Here is a 24,061-nt window from a genome sequence, read left to right on the forward strand (position 1 = left end):
TGGCCTTACATTATTCAAGGCTTATCATTGTGTACGGAGGGTTCCATACCTGTGGTCTCACTCGACATCTGTTAGTCTAATGTGATGCCCTCTCTTTCTGTAGATTGTTTGCTGAATGAAAGGGGGCTTTTTATGCTCCCAGTGGTTGGCTCACACCTCATGTCACTTTAGAGACATAAACATGCCACGGTAACTTAAGTGAGTTGAATAGATTAAGTTGATTACATTTTTTCTTTTATCCCATTCATTCCTATATTTATGAATTCGGTAAATATATACTGAATTCCTGTTCTTTTCCAAGGACTGGTCTGCGGGCTAAGAATCCAAGGGCAATCAAGGCAGCTAACATCACTCCCGCCTTGAAATTCCGATTACAGTGGTGAGACAGAGCAAGCTAGTCAACAAGCAGAAGTAGATAAAAAAAAATTTGGTGGCAGCAACTGATGTGAAGAAAACAAAGAAGTTTAAAGATTTAGTAAGTGATCTGGCAGCAGAATGGTATGAAAGTCCATTTTAAATAGTTTATAAAAGGATGACCTCTAAGTGACTGAATGAAGTGAAAGAACCAGGATGTGACTATCTGTGGGAAGGGTGTGCCAGGCAGAGTGAGTAGTAAGTGCAAAGGCCCTGAGGCCGGGATGGACATGTTGCTAATTCAGAGAATCTAGGCTCTCGGAAGCTAACTTTTTTTAAAAACTCTTTTTTAATACTTTCCAAACTCATAGATAAATATTATTTTTTATTTCATTGCTCTTATCTGTTCAAGCTAAGGGTCTGTAAGTCCACTTACCTTTACTTCCAAACTTCTTTCTTTCTTTCTTTCTTTCTTTCTTTCTTTCTTTCTTTAAATTGAAGGTTACCTTTTTTTAATATGAAATTTATTGTCAAATTGGTTTCCATACAACAGCCAGTGCTTCTCCCCACAGGTGCCCTCCTCGATGCCCATCACCCACCCTCCCCTCCCTTCCACCCCCCATCAACTCTCAGTTTATTCTCGGTTTTTCAGAGTCTCTTATGGTTTGGCTCCCTCCCTCTCTACCTTCCAAACTTCTTTAAATAGGTATTTATATACGCCCCTCAAATGCCTTCCTACCTAATGACTACGTTTTAGCTCCCACTTCATTATTGCGTTGAAACATCAAACCCTTTTATGTGCCTCATTTACCTCCAAATGTTTACTTACTTTGACTCTGTGATCATCTCTAATTTCTTAACTTTTTCCTTGCCTGAAAAAAGTGCTGGTGGAACTCTTTGACTCATTTTCTTCCACATTCCTTGCTTGTCTCCCTACTTCACACCTGTTGCTTTCAAATGTCTCCATCATTCACTTATGCCCAGACATGATGTGGGACACCCAGCTTCTACGGGCAGGTAGGTTTCTTTGGTGCGGAAAATTCACAGTCTAGAGGGGAGATTGGAAAGTGAGCACTCATGTTTCTGTAAGTCGGAGTTAGGGGAGAATGCAGAGCAAGGTGCCTGGTTCTGCTCCGGGGAAGGCGTGTGAGGAGAGGGCCAGTCTTCTCAAAGTGAGCCAGCAGGCATTGAAGGAAGGGGGTGGGGTGGCATCTACTGATGATGGACGGGTGAGGAACCTGGGCAGAGGAGACGCTCTCTGTGACATACATCATGGAGAGTGCATGGTGCATTCAAAGAACAAACAGACAGAGTCCCACGTTGGGGAGGGGGGAGAACAAATGTGCAATATTTGGACAGATAGGATGCATTTTTATGGTATTCATCACATGAGAGAGTTCACGGGGTGATTTTTGAAGAGTATGCGATGTGATAGGGTTTGCGTTCAGGACTGTCATTCTGTAGCGATATGGTGGGTGGATTAAAAGGGAGATTGGAAAGGGGAACAGACAGGAGAATAAGCTGAAATCAGAATGGTGGCCATAGGGCTGATGAGGCATAGTCTGATTTGAGAAGTATTTATGGGAAAGAATTAACAGAACTTGCTGTCTGATTAGTGAAAATTTCTGTGCTTTGCTTTGCTCTTTTTCTTTAAATGTGTCTTATTTTGGTTATTTCATTTCCAGCATCTTTGTGGATAGATTCCAGGAAAACATCTGTGGCTCCGCTTCTATCAGGGTCTCTATGGTCAGAGACCCAAGCAGGCCACTGTATCTTATCAGCTCTTCAAACTTGGAACGTCCGAATTCGGTCCACACTCTTCCTTCCTAAGCCTGAACGTCCAGATCATGAAGGCCCAATCCACTATGTAACCATGTTTAGATCTTTCCTAAGAGTAATTGGAATCCATTAAAATCTTTCACCCATTAGAGTGGAGAGCAAAGCTTGGTGTTAGTGGGGTTGACTATGGAGAACCAGAGGAGGGGAGCAGGAGTGGGGTGGGGGAGACCAGCTAGGAGGCTCTTGTGGCAGTCCACACCCAGGTGGAGGGAAGTCTGTGTTGGTCATTGACCTCAGAATGGAGAACAGTGGATGAATTTGAAGGAGACTTGAGTACTAAGGAATCTTAGGCTATAGGACTGATTTGGGAGTTGCAGAGGATGAAAGAGAGGGAATATTCAGGACTGGCACTTAATATTTTCGCTTGAACGACTATGTGTATGGTGTTTTCATTAAGCTCAGATGTGCCCCAGAGAAAGAGAGACAGGCCAGGACACGTTGGGTCCCGTGATGTCCAAGGAGAGCTGCCCAGGATACAATTGTATATATGGGTCTGACGTCAGGCTGGAGATGTCTATTTAGAGACACGGGGTAATGAACATACTGGTTTTATTTAAGCCGTGCTACAGGAGGAGCTAGGCAACGGGGATACATGGCTCAGGTCAGACACTTCTGGGAAGCAGATAGACAAAAGGCGTTCACAAAGGGAGGAGGAGGTCTTTGGTCAAGAACACGAGCATCACAGTGTCAGAGGCAGGGTCTGCTGAGCAGCCGGTGTGATGTGACAGGATTAGGGCACATGTTTGAGGAGGATCTACTGGGACAACAGACAAGGAGCAGTGTCAATGGACAAGAGTGAGTGGCATTCAGACTGCAGTGTCTTGAGCCATCATCGGAGAGGAGTTGAAGACCACTGTGTGCTTTTTTTTAATGTTTTATTTTAATTTTTGAGAGACAGAGCAGGAGCAGGGGAGGGGCAGAGAGAGAGGGAGACACAGAGCCGGAAGCAGGCTCCGGGCTCTGAGCTGTCAGCACAGAGCCCAATGTGGGGCTTGAACCCACGAACCGCGAGATCATGACCTGAGCCAAATTTGGATGCTCAACCCACTGAGCCACTCAGGCGCCCCAACCATGTGCTTTGGTTTCTAAAAGAAAAAGGAGATTAAGGTCAATTGGTGGGTGGAGATATGGTTTTCAAAAAAAGTTTTTCTTTTTTTAAGCTAGGAAATACTTGGGTTTTTAATTCACTGTATCTACTTCCTCATCTTTGAAAACTCAAACCCATCTATGCCTCCACTTGTTGTCATTCTAGGCAATGTGTTGGGACTTAAAACAAACAAACAAACAAACAAACAAAAAACCCTTTGAGCATTGTCCAATTGCTGGAGAAATTAAAATAATGACAAAACAATGGCAATAACGGTGATGACCTTGAAGTTTCAGAAGAGCCTTGACGTAGAGGAAACAGGTTTTCACCAATTGCCACAAATAAACTCATGCGAGATCAGTACCTCTAACATCATGTTCTAAGAGCGGTCGTTATATGGAAACGACCCTCTTGTGCCATGCTTTGAAAACTTCTGTTCCAATCCACAGTAGGGTTATCTTTTCCCTTCTAAGGAGAAAGTGTCATACACGCACCGAGTCTGTTGGAATGATTCTTATTGACATATCTTTCGAAAACTCTCTAGAGGTCATTGTGGACAGTTCAGTAAACATGTCATCTCTGCAGATAGATGTCGTTAAAAAAAGTGAGTTGGGAGCCGCTCTCCACTTAGAAACAGGATGATACAAAGCCAAAGGGGAATTACGACACTGCATGAATCAATGGTACGTTCTCAGTACTGCTCCCAGTTTTGTTTGATTCAGCATAAAAAAGGTCTTTGGCTCATAGGAAGTGGTCAAGGGAGGAATAAGTAAAAGGCAAAAGCTTCAGGGTCCTCTGAGTAAGGAGAAGATAGAAGAGGCTTGAATTATTTATTATCTGGAGGGGAGGAGTGACAGCAGAGACAGACATAAATGAATGAATGGTTTTGTGGAAATCAATTGGCCATTCTTTTTCATTCAGGCTTTTAGCAGAAGAGGAAGACACTTATCTAAGTGGCTGAAAACACAACTGACATGGATGAGGGATATGCCTCTTGGAGCCTCGTATTTTAAGCACATAAGAGCCAATTCTGCGGAGTATCTTTGAGAGGAGAAAATCATTTGAAGGTTGAATTGTTTCCTAAATTTCTGGTTCATTATGTTCTCCTCTGAACAACTTTACCTGTGAGGTTCAGCTCTGGGGACTGACTGAAACCCTTCCCACAGAGCACTCGTGCCTAGAATCACATGTCACTTTGCCTTTTCTCATCTTGGGAGATCCTGGACAAGTCTTTTTTAAAACATTAAAAAAAATTCCAGTATAATTAACATATGGTGCTAGATTGATCCTGGTCAAGTGTTAACCTCTTTGTTTTCTCACCTGGAATCCATGGAGTAGAAACGTGTGTGGTGGGCCACGAAGCCAGTTGACGATGGGCCCAGCAAAGTGTCATGGCACTCTCTGTCCAGGTGAACTGAGGTCACAAGCATGGCCCCGTGGGTGATGGAGGCAGCTTTTGTCTTCCACAGCCACCTGTTACTTATAGGACTACTTGGGCCAGTCTTAGCATGTTTTAACTACTGCCCCGTTTTTTCTGTTTAATCTTTAGTATTTCACTTAATTTCTCTAGGGCTTGGTTCTTGATGTCCTGGTTTGAAAAGTGTAGCCAATAACACCATCCTTATTCACTTTGCTGGTATGTGTGGAAGTCAGGAAGTTCATTACTCTCCCCCTCCACTCCCTTTACCCACCATGCATCCCTCCATCTCTGTATTCAGGACCGGGTCTTCCCTGAATCACCTGCTAATGCTGAGGCTGCACCCGGTCTGGCAGGGTATGGAGCCCCTCAGGCAAAGAAAGAGCAATCATCCATCCAATGAACCTGGTTTGGTGTTAGAACCAAATTCACATTAATAATATCAGGCACATGGAGCGCCTGGGTGGCTTAGTCGGTTACGCGTCCGACTTCGGCTCAGGTCATGATCTCACGGTTCGTGGGTTCGAGCCCCACGTTGGGCTCTGTGCTGACTGCTCAGAGCCTGGAGCCTGTTTCAGATTCTGTGTCTCCTTCTCTCTCTGCCCCTTCCTAACTCATGCTCTGTCTCCCTCTGTCTCAAAAATAAATAAACATTAAAAGAAATTTTAAAAAAATTCTAAAAAATTTTTCTAAAAAAAATATCGGGCATATGTTAATGACACAGTAATATTTGATAAATGAAAATAAGTCATCAATAGTAATTAGTTCACATAATAACCATCATTAATATGCTTTAATGAAACCATCTTTTCAACAGTGTTGCTCTATATTTCCCTGGTATCTACAATAATTTTTTTGTGTTGCAAGTGACCTCTGAACCTTGTAACGTTTAGTACATACTCTGTTTCTTGGCCCCTTCTTAAGGCCCCAGTGTGTTTCTGGACGTGCAGAGACATCAGTCTCGTGCAGACCTCCTTGCTCCCCTCCCCATCAGACCTCCCACAGAGTAAGGAGCACCGTCTCACTGGTCTACGTGGACTCTTGGGGGAAAGGCTTCATGGCAGTTCTTAACCAATGGTGACTGTGGTGCACACATACCGTGCTGCTTATAAAGACAGTGTGAGAAAGAAATCCTTATAAGGCGTGGGATTAAATTGTCTTGGGCTGGGTCGCTCGGTCGGTTGAGTGTCCAACTCTTGATTTCGGCTCAGGTCGTGATCTCACGGTTCATGAGTTCGAGCCCTGAGTCTTTCTTCTCCTAATGCTCCCACCTCCCATGCTCTCCACGGAGGTCCTGCTCTGGTGAGGCTGGGACCCTGACGCCTCAGCTCCGAGAAAGCATGCTCCCACCCCGTCTGCCCTACGAGCTCCTCCATCAGCTTCCTGATTCTCCACAGATCCCACTGCTGTGATTGGACATGCTGTTGACAGGTCCTCACTGGCTCCCTGTGGCAGAGCGAAAAATGGAGGTCTGTTTCCTCCCTTGGAAATGTTCTGATTCCACTTGTTGTAGTCTCATTTTCGACTTTTCGCCTTAATGTGTGTTTGGGTTGGTCCAAATGAACTCTGAGAATGATTTCAGTTTTTCTGTGATTGCTGCCTTTCTTCTGTTTTTGCCCCCTCCCCCCCATTTGAAATGGAGAAATGTCTTCTTGTCTTTGAATTTCCAGATTTTGCTTGTTATCAGCGTTCAGGTCACATGCCGCGGAGTTGTACTCGGCCTCCAAGTACTCAGTTGTCCTTACATCGGAATTAACGTAGCACTTTATCTGTTTCTCTTTAGGAAAATGTTTAGGACTGTCCTCTTTACCCTGGGGAATAAGCATTAGGTGTGCAGTGTGGTGACTGATGACACTTGTAGCCATCAAATGTGTGTATGCTGAACTTTGCATGTAGCAGGCTCTTCATAGTATATTTGAACCAGTGAATGAAAGGTCGAGTCCCTTGCATGGCAGGCCCCTTGGGGTGCTCTATGGATGTACCTGTGGGCAAAACTAGAGGCGGTCCTTCCCTAAAGGGGTGCGTGGTCTGTGGGGGGGCGGAGAGAAGGGAAGCGTGTTCACTGAAGTGTCCAGTTAGTCGTGGGAATAGGGTTGTACGGGAAACTGCTTCACACCCATGTCAGGTACGTGGAGATGGAAAAATTAAAATGCAAGAATTGGATTCCTTGGTCTGTGCTAGCGTCCGAGGGGGGACACTGAACCTCCCTGCTCCAGGAGTGTGCTCTCTGGTCCGGCGGGTCAACACCTTCTGCGGGTGGTCAGCCATGTTGGCATGTGCCCCGTGAGAAGCACAGAGTACTGTCACTGTGCCGGAACTTTCCCTCATGTGTATGAATGCTCAACTGTGTGGTTACATCTTTGTGACCAGGGACATTTGCTTCTACCTTTTTATGTCTTGGTTCATAGCCACGTGCACTGAAGGCCCTCACTTTGTTTACTGAGGACTGACTAACTGACGGGAATGTTCGCGCACAGCATATAGGAGCAGAGGGTGGATGCTTCCTGAAAGTTACAAATGTATTATTTTAAAATAAGTAATATATAATAATAAATATTCACTATAATTATAACAATAAATATTCACTATGATATAGAAGTTTAAACCTTCCTTCTACTAGTGGGAATAACCTACATTTTCATGGCAGAAGAGAAAAGAAGTCCGTGCTCTAAAGGGATGTATCCTTTAGCAGGAAAAAAAGAAAAGATCATCATGAACTTCTATGTTATATGAGTCACCTGGTTCCCATTGACAGAAAATCAACTTATAAGGGTTTAAGGTTTAAGCACAGAAGGGAATTTATTGGCTTTCATATGTGGCAAATGGCCCTTGTACCTGGAAAGTCCAATTCAGTTGGCTTCATATACTAATGCATTTGGAATCTGGGGGCTTTAACTTATATTATTTTTTCTGTCCTGTCTGTCTCTTTTTCTTCTCTTTCTGTTTCTGCCTCTATTTTTCTCTTTCTCTGAGTCAGAAGATAGGAGCCTTGATAGCACATATCTACATCCTAGTGGATTGATAATAAAAAATAAGACAGGGTCTTTTTTTTTTTTTTAAATCTCCTTATGTTCATCTATTAAATCTCATGGAAGAGTCCTGAATTGTCCACACTATGATCATATCCCGTACTGGGACCAGTCATCGATCTTCAATGTACAGGCCATTGTGATGGGCCCAACCTAGGTCATCTTTCCAGCCCTGCAAGTTGAGTTGAGTAGCCTTTGTAATAACCCCACTAGGACCACGTGCAGGGAGAGAGGGGAGGTGATTTCCAGAAGGAAGGTTCTCCCAGAAGAAATAATGGGGCTCACTGATAGTCTCAGATTCTGTACCAGAGTAGCAGAAAGTCATGAGTAAAGATGCAAGGCATGGAAAAGACTGGTTGGTTTGTATGGTGCACTAATTAATAATAATATTCAGCGGGCAAGGTGGAACCCAGGGGTGAAGGGCTTGAGGACTTTGATGAGCTTTGTTTCTTATACCATTATTTTAGGTTAATATTAAGGCAGGCTTTCTCTTTTTTCTTTTTCACCACGAGCAGAGCAGAGTGGTGAAAGAAACCAAGGATGTTTAATGCAATAATTACGACTTGAGATGAGGAGGGTCCTTCTGCTGGACATGGGGATGTTTATCTGTGAATCATAGTCTGTGTTTTGACCTTGTGTTTTAAGTTGACCTTGAAGAATTTCTTTTATCTGAATGTACCTCATAAATCGCTGCAAAGGACAGTGGAAATCGTTTAAAAACACAAACTATAAACTAAAAATTCTCTTTTAACCTAGAAACGATGATAGACATTTTAGCATATGATGTTTTCCCCTAAATTTATCCTATTACAAGGAAAGGCGGGGGGAACCAGAGTCTATAAAGCCAAAATTAAATATTAAATGTGCAGTTCAGTTTTGTTTCAGCTCATTTCAGGACTGAAAATATTTTATATCAAAATAGTGTCAGTTATCAAATATTTTATATGAAAGTAACATTTGAAACAAAAATCTTTGCAGGGCTTAGGGAAATGATGAGATAAAAAAAATTACTTATGGCCATGAAATTACAGTTGCACTGACACATACACACAAGCTTTCAAATAAAAGTAAATACATTTGGAGAGGAGCTGTTAATGCACAGCATTTGGTCATTGCTGTCTACTTTTTATTTGCAATGCTTGTTTTATAGTGTTGCTTCAGGACTTAGGCTAAAGGCATGCAGGAAGCTGCATGATTGACTGGTGGGGTCATGGAGCCAGTCAGGGCTCAGCTTCCTAAAGAGGAACCAGTGGGTTGAAACTGGCAGGTATCCCATTCCGAGACAGTCGGGAACACTAGGGAATTTGCCTATTAGAAACATTGCCCGGCAGGAATAGAGTGAGCAGAGTCTCTTCTGGCCAGAATTAAAGATGTGTGTCTAGGAAAGGTGAAATGTGCGGATGTGGATTAAGAACGGAAAATTGTTTAAAGTTTGGGGGCCCAAACATGTATATTTGGGGTAGAGGGTCTAAATCTGTTTTATTGAGAATGAACCAAAAGAGAGGTTCTCTTTTGAGCTCCCCAGGAATTCGAGCTTGTCTGAGACTGTTTAATTCCAGAGCATCGCCGTCTCTTGGATGGATAGGGAAGTGATCACAGCCATCTTGGTGACACCCAGTAGTGGGACCATGGTGTTTAGAAAGGCAGGGCATTCAGGAAAAGTCAGGACTTGATTTTAGCAACATGGCATGCGATCAGAAGTGTCTGAGAACAGCCAGTAGTAGGCAGTTCTGATCTTAAAGGGTCCAGACTTCTCCAGACAGGTTCTCATTGAGTGTATATCTGATATAATAGCTAGTTGATATTTAGAGGTGGGGCTCCAAATGACCAGACTCTGGGGATCCTAAATGTCGTTGAGTTGTCTTCTGAAAAGGAGCAGGGTCATTCAGTGCTCTACATATCAAGGTAAATCTTGGTTCTGGGCATTAGCACACGGGCATGATTTTGGAACCACCTATGACACAGTGTAGAGCGGTCATGACATGACCTTCCATCAACCATAGATTTGATTAGACATGTGGGTCCACTTGGATAATGAACCGGAAACATTACCTCAAGGTGATAACCTTCAGATTTATTGCTACCCTGAAACAAATTCTGGAAAGAATTAGGACTATAAGTCTACCAAAAAGCTGTTTATCATAATCAAATCACTTGTTAATAAGGAAATATTAAATGTAGAAAAATATAGGTTGATGTGTAAAAAAATATACTCCAGAGTATGCAGCAATTTTTATGTCCTCTGTATTTGTTTTATTTCCAATTTAATTTAAAGAGAGAACATTTTTCACATTCTCTCATTAGAAAAGCATGCCCTAATAATTGCACAGAAACCGAAGAAGTGATCCCTTGATATGTAAATGAAAAAATTTAAAGACAGCCAGTAGTGAGATGAAAAGCATTGTTGATTTTCTTAAAAAGAATTTAAATTATTTGAGTCTGTCTCTCCATTATTCAGAGAAACGTTTCAGTGCAGGATTCTACAAAACAGGCGTTGTAGACCTACATCCCGAGATATTTTAGGGCACAGCATCTATATCTTCTTTGCCAAATGTAATTTCTTTTTACTATTTTTCACTCCACGAAGAGGGATATGAACCTGCAGCTTGATTACAAAGATGTTAAAATCTAGCACTTTTTAAAGACTTCAACCCTTCAGAAGAAGTTTTCTTTTTTAAGGCTCTGGGGGAGTATGTTGAAATTGATTATACTCTTGTCTTTGAAAATCCTCACTGTTCCTTTGTTTCGTTGTCATTGTATATGCAGTAAAAATAACTCTGGAAGCACGTTATAACAATAGATTCTGAGAATAAAGCTTCTGCAAGGACAATGGTTGGGAACATAGACGTGAGTGCGTGTGCGCACGCGCACACACACACACACACACACACACACGGGCATGCTCAACACCTGTGTGTGCACATATGCTAATTTCCACCCCGGACAACTGACTTATGCTTCTCAGACTTCATAAAAAACGTTTTATAAAGTGGGATAAGCAAGTTTGCAACTATTTTCATGACATACTTAAACCATTTTATTTATTTTAGAAAAAAAATTTTTAGAGAGAGGGAGAGAGCATGTGAACAGGGGAGAGGGATGGAGGGGGAGAGAGAGAGAGAGAGAGAGAGAGAGAGAGAGAGAGAGAGAGAGAGAGAATCTTAAGCAGGCTGCATGCTCAGTGCAGAGCCCAATGTGGGGATTGATCCTGAGCCAAAATCCAGAGTCAGATGCTTAACCAACTGAGCCACCCAGGGGCCCCTAAACTCTATATATTTTTTAAACTCCTGTGATACAGCCCCTTGTGTCTTATTCTCTTTTTCCCCCCACTTTTTTTTAATGGTGGTAAAACACATAAAATAAAATTTACTAGCTTAACCATTTTAAGTGTATCATTCACTAGTTAAGCATATTCACGCTGTTGTGACACAGGGCTCCAGAAGTTTTTCATCTTTAAGATCTGATACTCTGGGCTCATCAAACAACAACTCTCCCTGTCTCCCTCTTTCTAGCCCCTGGTAACCAGCATTCTCATTTATTTCTGGTAACCAGCGTTCTCATTTCTTATTCTCATATATCACACAGTATCTGTCATTTTGTGCCTGGTTTACTTCATACAGCATATCCTCAGGGTTCATCCATTTTATAGCATGTGGTAGGATTCCTTTCCTTTTTCAGGCTGTGTAATATTCCATCGTACGGATAGACAACATTTATTTATCCATTCACCCATTAGTGACATTTCGGTTGCCTCCATCTCTTGGCCATTGTGAGCTATGCTGCAGTGAACAGAGGTGTTTAAGTGTATCTTTAGAGATCCTGCTTTCAGTGTTTTGGATATACCCGGAAGTGGGATTGCTGGACGCTCTGGCAGTTCCATTTTTAATTTACTGTGGAAACTCCAAACTGTTTTCCATCGTAAACCATTTTACATCCCTACCAAGAGCGCACCAGGGTTTCAATCTCTCCACATCCTTGCCAACACTTCTTATTTTCTGCCCCGCCCTTTTTTCAGGGGTGGGTGATGGGTAAGAGCCATTCTAATGGGTATGAGGTGATGATTTATTGCAGTTGTGATGTGCGGTTCACTGAGAATTGTGAGCTTCTTAATCTTCTTAACAAATATGCTTGTTGGAAATTTGCGTATCATCTTTGGGGAAATGTCTGTTTAAGTCCTTTGCCCATTTTTAAATTTGCTTGTTTAATTTTTAGATTATTGAGTTGTAAGGGTGTTTTTTTATATTTTGGGTATTAACCCCTTATCAGATATATAATTTACAAGTATCTTCCTCCCTTCCTCAGGTTGCCTTTTTACTGTGTTGTGTCCTTCGATGCACAAAAATTTGCATATTCATCCATTTTGTCAATTTTTGCTTCTGTCGGCTGTGTTTGTGGTGTCCTATCCGAGAAATCATTGCCAGGTGCAGTGTCCTAAAACTTCTGTTTTCTTCTATGAGTTTTGTACTTTTGGGTCTTATGTTTACAGCTTTAATAAATTTTTGTTAATTTTTGCATATGATAGAAGGTTAGGGCCCAACTTTATTCTTTTTTTAATTTGTTTTAAGTTTATTTCCTTATTTTGAGAGAGAGACAGAGAGTGAAAACAGGGGAGGGGATGAGAGAGAGAGAGAGAGAGAGAGAGAGAGAGAGAGAGAGAGAATGCTAAGCAGGCTCCGCACTGTCAGTGTAGAGCCCAGCGTGGGGCTTGAACCCATGAGCCGTGAGATCATGACCTGAGCCGAAATCAAGAGTCCGATGCTCAACTGACTGAGCCATCCAGGCGCCCCCCAACTTTATTCTTTTGCAGGTGTGTCTTATTATTTCTTGTGCTGCTATGACTTGTAGAGTTTGGAAACCTACATCATTAGGTATGTTCAGCCTATAGACATACATTTCACATCTCCAAAAAAATGTCTTCTTTTTGTTGTAAACCATGAAAGTTAATAGAAAATGAGAGGAAAAAAAATATAATCTTACTTGTATTAGTTTGTGTTCCCTAGAAGCAGAGTCTTGGGAGAGGGCTTCAGGAGCACACGGCAATATGCAGAGGGAATGCTCATCAAGGAAATCCCATAGGGAGTGAGGGAAGCAAGGCATAGAACAGAAATTGTATACATTTGAGGTCTTTGAGAGGAGGCACCCCCCAAATTGCAAACATAAGCTGGTGGAATTGACGTCGAATTTGTACCTGTAAATTCAGATAAATGCGCATTCTTACCTACAAACGATAAAATGTATTTTCGTTCTTTTCACGGGAGAAATTGGAGCACTTATTTTTATTTTTATTTCATTCTGATGATTCATTATCCTCATGGAAAAACAGGGTGATAAGTGTTTCTTTATAAGTGTGCCCACAATATGTTGGACCTTTGGCCAGAATCCAGTCTATTCTCAGCCTTTTGAGGTCTATTCCTGGAAGACAAAAGCATATCCACCAATATCTAGTTCATTAATTAATAATAATAATAATAATAATAATAATAATAATAAAATGAGTCCAGCAAAATGGGCACCATTTGCTAACTTTCTTGCCTTGTTGGTGCCCTGTGGTGACAGCTGTCCTGCACCAAACAGTAGGTGGGCAGTGTTCTAAGAAGGGACCGTTCTCATGCTGGTTCCTGGAATTTGGAACCTGCCCTGACCGCAGCATGTCAGAGTCCATCCTGAGTGGTCTTGATGAGCCACGTAATCTCACCTCGACATGTTGCCACAGAATGTGGTTTAAGAAAATGCCAACCTGTTTTCTGAATGCCTGCACTATTTTACATTCCCAGCATCAAGGTGGAGAGGTCCTGCTTCTCCACATCCTTGCCAGTATTTGGTATTGTCACTAGTTTTATTTTTTTAAGTTTTTTAAATGCTTGTTTATTTTTTGAAAGAGAGAGAGCGCACAAGCTGGGGAGGGGCAGAGAGAAACAGAGGCAGAAGATCTGAAGTGGGCTCCACACCGACAGCACAGAGCCCAATGTGGGGTTCGAACCCACGGACTGTGAGATCATGACCTGAGCCAAGGGTGGACACTTAACCGACTGAGCCCCCCACGGGGCCCCCCACTAGTTTTATGTTTGTTTCAGCTCTTCTGATACATGCGTAGTGATGGGTCACTGCTTCCGGTGGGCATCTCCCTAATGTCTGGTGCTGTCAGAGGTCTCTTCCTGTGCTTGGCCATCATCCATCTGTGCCCCTGAAACATCCATCACTCTTCTCCCATTCTCCAGTTGGACCACCTGCCTTTTTGCTGCTGAAAGTTAAGGCGCGCGCGTGCATGTGTGTGTGTGTGTGTGTGTGTGTGTGTGTGTTGTAGAGGTGATTCTTTTCTTTTTTCTTTTTGTTTTTAATATCTATTTACTTTTGAGAAAGAGAGAGAGAGCAAGAGCAGGGGAGGGACAGAGAGAGAGAGAGAGAGACACAGAATCCGAAGCAGCTCCCGGCTCCCAGCTGCTGGCACAGAGTCCAACGTGGGGCTTGAACTCACGAACGGTGAGATCATGACCCCAGCCAAAGTCAGACGCTTGACCGACTGAGCCACCAGGTGCCCCTAGAGGTGATTCTTTGTGAGACAGGTGGTTACAAGTACTTTTCCCCAGAGGTGCCAGGATGGCATAGTGGGTTCAACATCGACTCGTGATCTCGGCTCGGGTCCTGATGTCACAGTTAAGGAGTCTGAGCCCCGAGGACAGCGCAGAGCCTACTCGGAATTGTCTCTCCCTCTCTCTCTGCCCCTACCCTGCTTGTACTCTTTATCTCTCTCAGAGTAAATAAATAAACATAAAAACAAACAAACAAAAAAAACAACTGCTTTTCCCCACTTTGCCACCCTGAACGTGGCTTTGACACAGCCGTGTTGTGTTTTCAGATGAAATCCAGTTCATTCTTTCCTTTTCTTTTATGGGCCGTGTTTCCAGGTCAAGTCTAAGGCAGGGCTCAGCGGTTCCATCCTGCGGTCTTCAGGATGCACTGCAGTTTTGTTTTACATTCAGATCCGTGATCCGTTTCGGGTTCATTTCTGTGTGAGGTGTGAGGTTTGGGTCGAGGTTCGTTTCTCCCTAAGGGTGTCCAGGGGCCCCACCTTCGCTTTGGGAAGACTCTCCTCTCTGGCTTGCACCTGCACCTTGTCACGGACCGCAGGCCGCCTGTGTGCGGAAGTCTTTGCAGGTTGTCCTTTTCAGGTGCCATTGATCTAGGTGTCCCTCCTGCCAGTACCAATAGCAGAAAATCCCGACAGGTACATGTGGCAAAATAGACTTCCTCCAAAAATCAGAGAAGGGGTTGTTTTCAAAGTTGACTTTTGGTACTTCTAATCTCTTTCATTACGTATTATTTTTATTTGTTTAATTTTTATTTTTTTGAAGTGTATTTATTTTGAGGGAGAGTGCATGTGCTCATGAGCAGGGAAGGGGCAGAGAGACAGAGAGAGAGAGGCAGAGAGAGAATCCCAAGCAGGCTCCACACTGGCAGCACACAGCCCGATGCAGGGCTCGAACCCACGAACCATGAGATCATGACCTGAGCTGAGATCATGACCTGAGTCGAGATCAAGAGTCAGACATTTAACCAACTGAGCCACCGAGGTGGCCCTGTGTGTGTTTATTTATTTATTTATTTAAAAAAAATTTTTTTTCAACGTTTATTTATTTTTGGGACAGAGAGAGACAGAGCATGAACGGGGGAGGGGCAGAGAGAGAGGGAGACACAGAATCGGAAACAGGCACAAGGCTCTGAGCCATCAGCCCAGAGCCTGATGCGGGGCTCGAACCCACGGACCGCGAGATCGTGACCTGGCTGAAGTCGGACGCTTAACCGACTGCGCCACTCAGGCGCCCCTGTGTGTGTTTATTTTTATCTGCAACATGTATCAAAAGGTTTCTAGAGTACTTACAGCGGTTGTGGGAGAGATATATCTTCAGTTTAGCAAAGTACTTCCAATTTTCTCTTTCATCGTAATGGGACAACACTGTCAATCAAATGAGTGTGAAATGATAGGTTTAAATTTTTTTTTAGATCTTAGTAAGGGTGCATGTCAATTCTAGGTTTGAAAATGTAACTTTCTTCTTGTGTGTGTGTATTGACTTGTGTTGATATCAATTCTAACGGCTGAGTCATAGAATGTGTTTGGTTTCTTACAAGGATAACGGTGTTTACAACGTAACTGATTTTTCCTCCTTTTACCCGCGTTAGGACAATTAATTTAATTCATGTAATGATTATAAATCTATTCAAGTTTTTGCTTCTTGAGTCGTTTTTGGTAAGATATATTTTTCTGGATATTTTCTGTTTCTCATCTCTTCATCTTTGCTCGGTCCTTATTTCGTTTCTGTCCATTTGTACCGTGATTTTATTATTTTCTTCTTTCTTGTTGGGCTTCCTTTATTGTTCTTTTCTATGAATCACATGTGTTGGTCACTGATGCTAAGAATACAGTCTTTTCTAATATATACATTTAAAGCCGTAGATTTATTTCTGTGAACGGTTTTAGTTTCATCCGTGAAATTTCATCCGTGAAATATGATCAATGATTGGTTCTAAAAAAGTATTATTTCCATTATGCTTTCTTCCTTATAAATGCTTTATTTTGAATCGACTTTGTAAGTTTCTGAACAAATTGGCATGTGTGGTTCCACATCTGTAGTTGAAATCCAGTTCTCCAGTGTGTTAAGAAGGTGTCTGTATAATTTCAGTTCTAAAGCATTTTTTGAAATTTGCTTTGCTTTGTGCCCTAAGACAGAGTTAACTTCATAAACCATCCACGAATGTCTGCTCCCCTGAAAGTGGGTCCAAGTTTCTGGAAATGTCCTTGTTTTTACCATTTTTTCTTATCCCATTTAACTAGCACTTATGGATAACTTTGCAAAAACTCTCCCGCAGTGAGTGTGCTGTGGCTACATGAAGATTTTGTTTAAATATTAAAAAAAATTTCAGGCTCTGTGCTGACAGCTCAGAGCCTGGAGCCTGTTTCAGATTCTGTGTCTCCCTCTCTCTGACCCTCCCCCGTTCATGCTCTGTCTCTCTCTGTCTCAAAAATAAATAAAGGTTAAAAAAAAAATTAATGTGTATTTATTTTTGAGAGAGAGAGAGTGTGAGCAAGAGTGAGCAGGGGAGAGGTAGAGAGGAAGACAGGATCTGAATCAAGCTCTGTGCTGAGAGTGGAGAGGTTGCCGCGAGGCTCAAACTCACAAACCATGAGATCATGACCTGAGCTGAAGTCGGATGCTTCAACCGACTGAGCCTCCCAGGCGCCCCACCACATGACGGTTCTGAGTCTAATGGAGAGGAAGGCATTTCTGGCAGTTGAATCCCCAGAATAATTTCCTCATTTTCCTAGTTGCCTTTTCCTTAACTTTATTCTGTATATTTCTGGCTTGCTACAACACAGCATCCTGAGATCATGGCACGGTGTCTCCAAGACCAAAGCTGCTAGTTTTTACTAGACGTTCCATAATGATTTCTGAACATAGATCTTTGCTGTTTCCTTCATGTATTTAATTTGCCGGCTCTCAAGTTTTATTTTATGGAGATGCATATTTGCTGAGCAGGGATTTCTGCCTATGGTAAATGTCTGTAAATATTTTTTAGAAGTTTATTTATTTTGAGAGAGGGAGAGAGAGAGAGAGAGAGAGAGAGAGAGAATGAGAGAGAGAATATCCCAAGCAGGCTCCGCACTGTTGGCTTGGAGCCTGATGTGGGGCTTGAACTCATGAACCACAAGATCAGGACCTGAGCCAAAACCAAGAGTCAGATGCTGAACCAATTGAGCGACCCAGGCATACCAAACGTCTCTTAATTTTTATCTAGAATTTCAGATTAGCCATGTATATAACCCCCATGCCAAAAGAAGGGTAGGTCAAGTCATAAGCATTTGCTACCTACTATATGTCAGTGCTGGGTCAGGTTGTAGTAATGCATATGATATTTCTGCCAGTGATTTAATTAACAACAAAAATATTTAATATCTGCTCTTCCAACTGCTGATAAAACAGTCCAAGTTCGTGCTTTTTGGTGGGGGGGCTTATAGATAAATAAAATATATGGTGTATTTTACAAACAGCATTGGTATGAGTATAATATACAGTCTAAGTGTGATGATTGATGCTGTAGAAATATATTTCAGGGCGATAAAAACTTAAAGAGAAAAAGCAAGAAATAGGAATTGGAAATATTGTTAGGGAACAGTTGCAAATAGAAATAAAGGGGCCTGTGAAAGCATCACGAGGTTGGAGATTTTGAGCTAAGACCAGGAGAAGGGAAGGATGCTAACCATTTAGCCTCCCTCCATCAGATGAATGTTCCAGGCACTGGGAACAGCAGGTGCGAAGACCTTGTGCCGGGAACATTCTTGGCACATGATAGAACCAGAAAGAACAAAAAAGGGAGAGAGAACTCTCCATATAACACATTCCCTTTTCTTCAGTTCTCTTAACGTATTCCATGTATACACACAGATCCTCATGATATATTCCTCATAAAAATAATTACCGTTCATTGAGTATTTACTTTGTGTCAGACATTTTTTTTTGGCAAACTATCTCTTATTTTTTAAGTATCCCAGCAAACTTCAAACACCAGCTCTTTTTTATTTATTTCAAGCATCTTAGAAATGTTGAAAATTTCACCCCAGGTCATAAGTAGAAAATGTGATACCTACAATTGGAACTCAGTTTTAGTTTTTCTAGTTTTTCTGTTATTTAACATTACCTTCTGCAAGTGAATAATTTTGATGATTAGGAATTTAAAGCATATGGTCTCTTGTCGGCTTCCTATGATGACTCAGACTCTCTCTCTCTCTCTCTCTCTATATATATATATATATATATATATGAAATATATATATATATTTAATGGGTAGCACACACATACACACACACAGTTATGCTTAATGTTATAGTTATTTTCTCTTGAGATGTGGGTAATTCTTGATGCTGCTTCTCTTACACCTTGGGGGTCTTTCTGGAATATCTTTTCCTGAGTATTTGTGATTCCGATGCAAGAATGAAGCCATGAGTCTCCATGGTGGGCTTGATGCAGTGGTTGTGTGGAAGCTGGCCCCCACACCGAGGTGGAGAGAGTACGTATTCTCTTCTCTCTGTTTAGTAATGCGACAGTGGTAGCTTGGAATTGACTGTGAACTGTGCACCGTGGTAATAGGCAGACGTGACAAGTCAATGATTTCATTCCCACTCCACCCCTACTGACTGTTACAAATTTGCTAGAACCCCACTTGGTAGGTAGCAATGGTCCAGTCCTGTCATTCAAAATTCTGCAGAGCTTTGGATGTTCCCTTGATCACCATTTAACACGGTCGGAGAAAACCAAACAAACTTCTGAACCACGGCACCCTCTAGCTAGGGTGATGTTAATTTCTGGAAGAGTTAAAACCCAAAATAGCAGTGCCTAACTACAATCGAAGTGAATTTCTTTGTCAGATGAAAAGTTAGGACAGGGGCTGGTTCGTGGCAGGTGCTCCAGGGAGCCATGGGGGGGGACCGAGGCTCCTTACCTGGGACCATCTTTGCTATGTGGGGTCCACGCTGCCATAGCCATAGGCTGTAGGAGGTTTAGAACACGTTAAAGTGCATGTGGGCTTTTTTTTTTCCGTTTTATGAGCCAGCCCTGGGAAGGTCAAAACTGACGTCAACTTACGTGTTTAAGGAGGAAAGAGAACGGGTTTCCCTAGTCAGTCTCTGCCGCAACAGTGAAAATATGCTCTGTTTTACTACAGCACGTGCCCTGTATCCTAAGGAACTCACGTATTATTGTGAGAAGGTGGTTTGTGTGAAGTGGAAATGGTGTTAGTGCACGCGTAGCCTTTGGTGGGTGAAGAGCGCCAAAATAGCGGGAAAGAATTAAAGCCTTTTCCGGGGAAGAGCCCTCACTCAGTCCAGCCGCTGGGCAGGCAGAACCAGGTCAACTCTGCTACAGGACAATTGAGACCCAGTGCCTGCCCGGGACCCCCTGCCCGGGGAGGCCAGCCAGCCTTGTCCAGCTCAGACACAGTAGTTCCTCTTCAGCAGCACCCCCTTGCCTGCCTGGCCTGCCCAGACTGTCACCTGAGGTGCTAATGACTGCTATTCTTAGTGCCCTGGTGACCAAGTTCCACAGGTTCTGGGTAGCCTGCCTCAAAACTCCATTTACCATTACTATGTCATTTTTAGTGTGGTGTCTTACAGACTGACTACAGCACATATACATGATGCAGCTGGTCCATCCAGAATTAGACAAAAAGAAAGTCACAATGCCCGCTGTGCTTGTAGAACGTAAGATAAATCTCAAAGTTCAGACCATTTAAAGTCAAAGCATGGGGGGGCGCCTGGGTGGCGCAGTCGGTTAAGCGTCCGACTTCAGCCAGGTCACGATCTCACTGTCCGCGAGTTCGAGCCCCGCGTCGGGCTCTGGGCTGATGGCTCAGAGCCTGGAGCCTGTTTCCGATTCTGTGTCTCCCTCTCTCTCTGCCCCTCCCCTGTTCATGCTCTGTCTCTCTCTGTCCCAAAAATAAATAAACGTTGAAAAAAAAATAAAAAAAAAATAAAGTCAAAGCATGGGGAATTATTTGACAAGAAAATATGTGAAAAATTAACATTTTATACATGGATGGACGTGGAAGTTCACAGCCTCGGCCTCCGATTTTCCGAATCGTAAGAGAATTAATTTATGAACATCCCTCAGCGCTCCTTTCTGACAGACCGAGAGGGCTGCTCAATAAATCGTGAGCTGACACTACAGACTCCTTCAGAGTTAATTGAAAATTTCACAGGAAGGTTTTTCTCATGAGCGGAACACTAGAGGACTGTTGTGTTGATTGGGTTATCCTGCACCTTCGACTGCCTGCTGATCAGCACGTAACACTCTGTGAGGTCACTGATCTGACCCTCTGGGTTTTCCCGTGGTTCTGCTGATTCCCTGGGCACCTGCTGACAAATCAGGAAGGTCACGGGAGTCACACCGTCCCGGGAACCCACGTACAGTTTTCGGTACAGGTTGCAAAGCAGAGAATCTTTCCTGCCGTTATTAATGAGCTGTCCCAGAGGATCTGTTTGTGACGGTGATCCTGGCTTTTATCACACAGACTTCAGAGTGATTTGTCGTTATTTCAGAACTGCTGCTGTCTCTCTGTGGTTAGGTCACTGGAAAGGGAATGCTTTATGTATAGTGTTTTTTCCAACACCACACTTACAAATACTCACAACGATGGAGATGTGTATGAAATTAATACGATTCTAAAATGTTGTCAAATGCTAAAAAACGACCAAAACAAAATTTCCCAACTCTGCCTCTCCCCTGTCCCCCTTATGGATGTTAAGTATCTGGCTGTCGGGAATCCCTGGCTCTTATTCTGTCCTTTTCTTGAGCCTTTATGGAACATTTGTGGCTGTCACGGAGTCCTCTTTTTGGTCTTGGACAAATCACAGCCTCGCTCAACTTCGCTTTCCTTACTTGCAGAAGAGAGATGGTCTTGCCTGGCGGTTGTGAGAATGACACTTTGCAAAGCCTCAAGCGAGACAGAAATGGAATTTGCACTGTCACAACTTGGTGCCCTTTCAGAGGAATTGGGCACATCTCCAAAGACGAAGAAACAGACCCCTTTCTGAGTGATCTTTCCAGATATAGTGTATGATCAACCACACTTTGGGGCATGTGTTGCTACTTTTACTTGCTTGAGACTTAAGGTCATAGATATCTGAATGGAAGAACATGCAACGCTTATCTGAGCCTGTGCATTACATTCTAGAATTTTCAGTGTTAATTTTCTGCCAAGAGTAACATTTATTCTAGTGGTAAACATACGGGCCTGTATGATTCCGTTACACGTGTTTTGAGTGGCATTAATAAGGAATATCCTAGCGAAAGAAAGGGAAGGTTTTCAGCTTCAAGATGGAGAGCTCACTTTGTTAATCACTATGTTAATAAGACAGAGACCACAACGGCAACAGTTCTATCCAGGATTTTGAATTGCCAAGAGAAAAATCTGTTTCATTGCTTAACCATTATTAGGTCTCTTAGAAAGGGATATTACTTACCAATCACTAAGAAAAGTGTTTAGCAATATGTCGGTGGAAAATATCCAGGGTGTCACATGAACAGTTGCTAGGCTACATAGGTTCTATTCCATTAGATACACAGAGTCATCGGGATATACAAAACCAGTGTTATTAGGCTGTGCTCAAAGACTGGGAATGGCTCTCTGCCAGAATTTCACACACAGTTTAGTTGGCATTATTCAACGAAGGGGCTTTAATGCATCGGTAAAACTTTTAGGCCTTTACAAAAACAGTAAGGATGGTTTGCCAGTAATTGCGTTGTGCAAAGCCACACATCTGTCTCTAATTTTCTTATTTGTTTTATCACCATGCAATGTTGAGTGTGACACCAGTTCCCTTCGCTTCTGCCCTGGTCTGTAAGCTGGCCTGCGTGCTTGCGTGCCAAGCACAAAGGGGAGTGAGTGAGTTTCTGACCTCTGGGGTGGGTAATGGGAAATCGAGCGTGCTCTGTGGTGCTGCTGTATTGTCGTGACAGTGGGTCCACTGACTTTCTCACCGTGTGTCTCGTAGGTTGCTTTCAGCTATGTAACGTGTTTCGAACCCATGAGATGGAAATTGACCAGTGCCTGCTGGAGTCCCTTCCCCTCGGCCAACGGCAGCGGCTGGTGAAACGCATGCGCTGTGAGCAGATCAAAGCCTACTATGAAAGAGAGAAGGCTTTTCAGAAGCAGGAAGGGTTCCTGAAAAAGCTGAAGCATGGGAAGAATCAAAAAGTTCATTTTAACCTCGCTGACATGATACAGGATGCAATTATCCACCACGATGACAAAGAAGGTACAGGGCACACACGTTTTCTGGTGTGGGTTTCCTGGTGGGAAGAGGAAGGGTAACATTTCTTCTAAATATTTGGGGCTTTTTACTGAAGGTCTGAAATCGTCCAGGGAAAATCCTCTTTCTAATGAACACAGTTAAGACCTCCAAGTCTCTTAGTAAAATGAACAAAATGCAAACTTTTGGTGAAATTATTGTGTATATATTTTTTTAAAGAACTGCCTACCTGGAAAGCATGTGATTTCCCTAATTTTTAATGAACCTTTTTCTTCCCCCCCCCCCAATGAAATTGTTTCCTTTGAGGATGAGATTGTGTTGCAAAATTCGTTATTGTCTCCTTCATGGGTAGGAATACCAGAGGAGTAGGAGGTAACTCCTTTTTTGTTATTCATATTTCACTTATAGCTCTTCATGTAACAGCCATCTTCTCTGTGGAGCTGGAAGCACCTCGAGGGGCATTGGCTCTCTCAGCCAGGTTCACTGGGTCCTTCTGCTGGTGCTGGTACCTTCCAGTGCTGTTGAGTGAAAAATTGAAGCAGTTTGTTCAAGTTCACCAAGCAGTGGTTGTTGGAACAGGTCTAAATTAGAATGCAGGTAGACATAAGCCCTATATTGATTTAAAAGGAATGCAACCACAAAGTTTCTTGGCAAAGTTATAAAGTGTCTTGTGTAAAGTATCAACAGGGCAAATAATGCCTCAGTTTGGGTTAAAAAAGTTAAGAATGGTAAAATAATAAACCCAGAGAACAAGAGGAACTATTTAATCTATGTATAATATGTAACACTTATAATAAGATATAATATTAGGGGAAGACATTGGAGACATAAAATCTGAATTAATGCTGAGGTAGGCATGTCACTTGGGTGGTCAAGAACAGGAAGAGATGTAAATCCTGTCTTTAGAAAACCTCTAATCTCAGTAGAGAGGGGAAAAGTCCTCGTAATAAAGTAGAAAACGATCAGTAGAAATGAAGTCTGGTAGAATGGGAGTGGTTGGTGGTAGAAGGTGTTTTTTGGGGGGCTCTGAAGGAAGGAAAGCCGAAACCACACTTGGGCAGTGTGGCCAACAGCTGCCAGCATGAGTTCTAGGCATGGAGATTTGTCAGAAAGGGGCAGGGGTGAAGAGGGCGGCTGCTAAACTGGTTTCCAGGAGATAGGATTATTGTGGATACTTCACACCCTGAAGCAGAACACAATGGGAGCCATTGTATGTTCCAAAGAAGAAAACTCACATGCTGCAAATAGCGTTTAGCAAGTATTAATCAGGGGTGTTTACCTGTAGGATGGATTGAAGGGTAAGGGTAAGAAGTATGGGTAAAGACACCGACTGAGAATCCAGGGATGGCAAGTCAGTGTTAGAGTGAGCTGGGTTGGGATAGTAGCAGTGGGCATAGGAACCAAAGAACTAACTCAGAAGCTGTATTTCATAGGAAAAGTGTATTAATTTATCAAATATTTATTGAGTCTTTATTATGCAGCAGGCAACTTCAAAGGAAGCAGACAAAATCTGGCTCTGGGATGCCCAACTGTC

General features: G+C 42.7%; 1 protein-coding gene across 1 annotated transcript in view; it reads left to right on the forward strand.

Annotated features, from left to right (window-relative positions):
* The window catches only part of MYO16 (myosin XVI), a 611,926-nt gene that overhangs the window by 128,131 nt on the left and 459,734 nt on the right, over positions 1–24,061 (forward strand). Inside the window, exon 2 of the mRNA XM_047874837.1 lies at positions 22,270–22,533. Coding sequence (XP_047730793.1) covers positions 22,308–22,533 — 226 coding nt within the window. The 5' untranslated portion in view covers positions 22,270–22,307. The remainder of the gene's footprint in view (positions 1–22,269; positions 22,534–24,061) is intronic.

Source organism: Prionailurus viverrinus, chromosome A1, assembly GCF_022837055.1.
Source record: "Prionailurus viverrinus isolate Anna chromosome A1, UM_Priviv_1.0, whole genome shotgun sequence".
Classification (NCBI taxonomy): domain Eukaryota; kingdom Metazoa; phylum Chordata; class Mammalia; order Carnivora; family Felidae; genus Prionailurus; species Prionailurus viverrinus.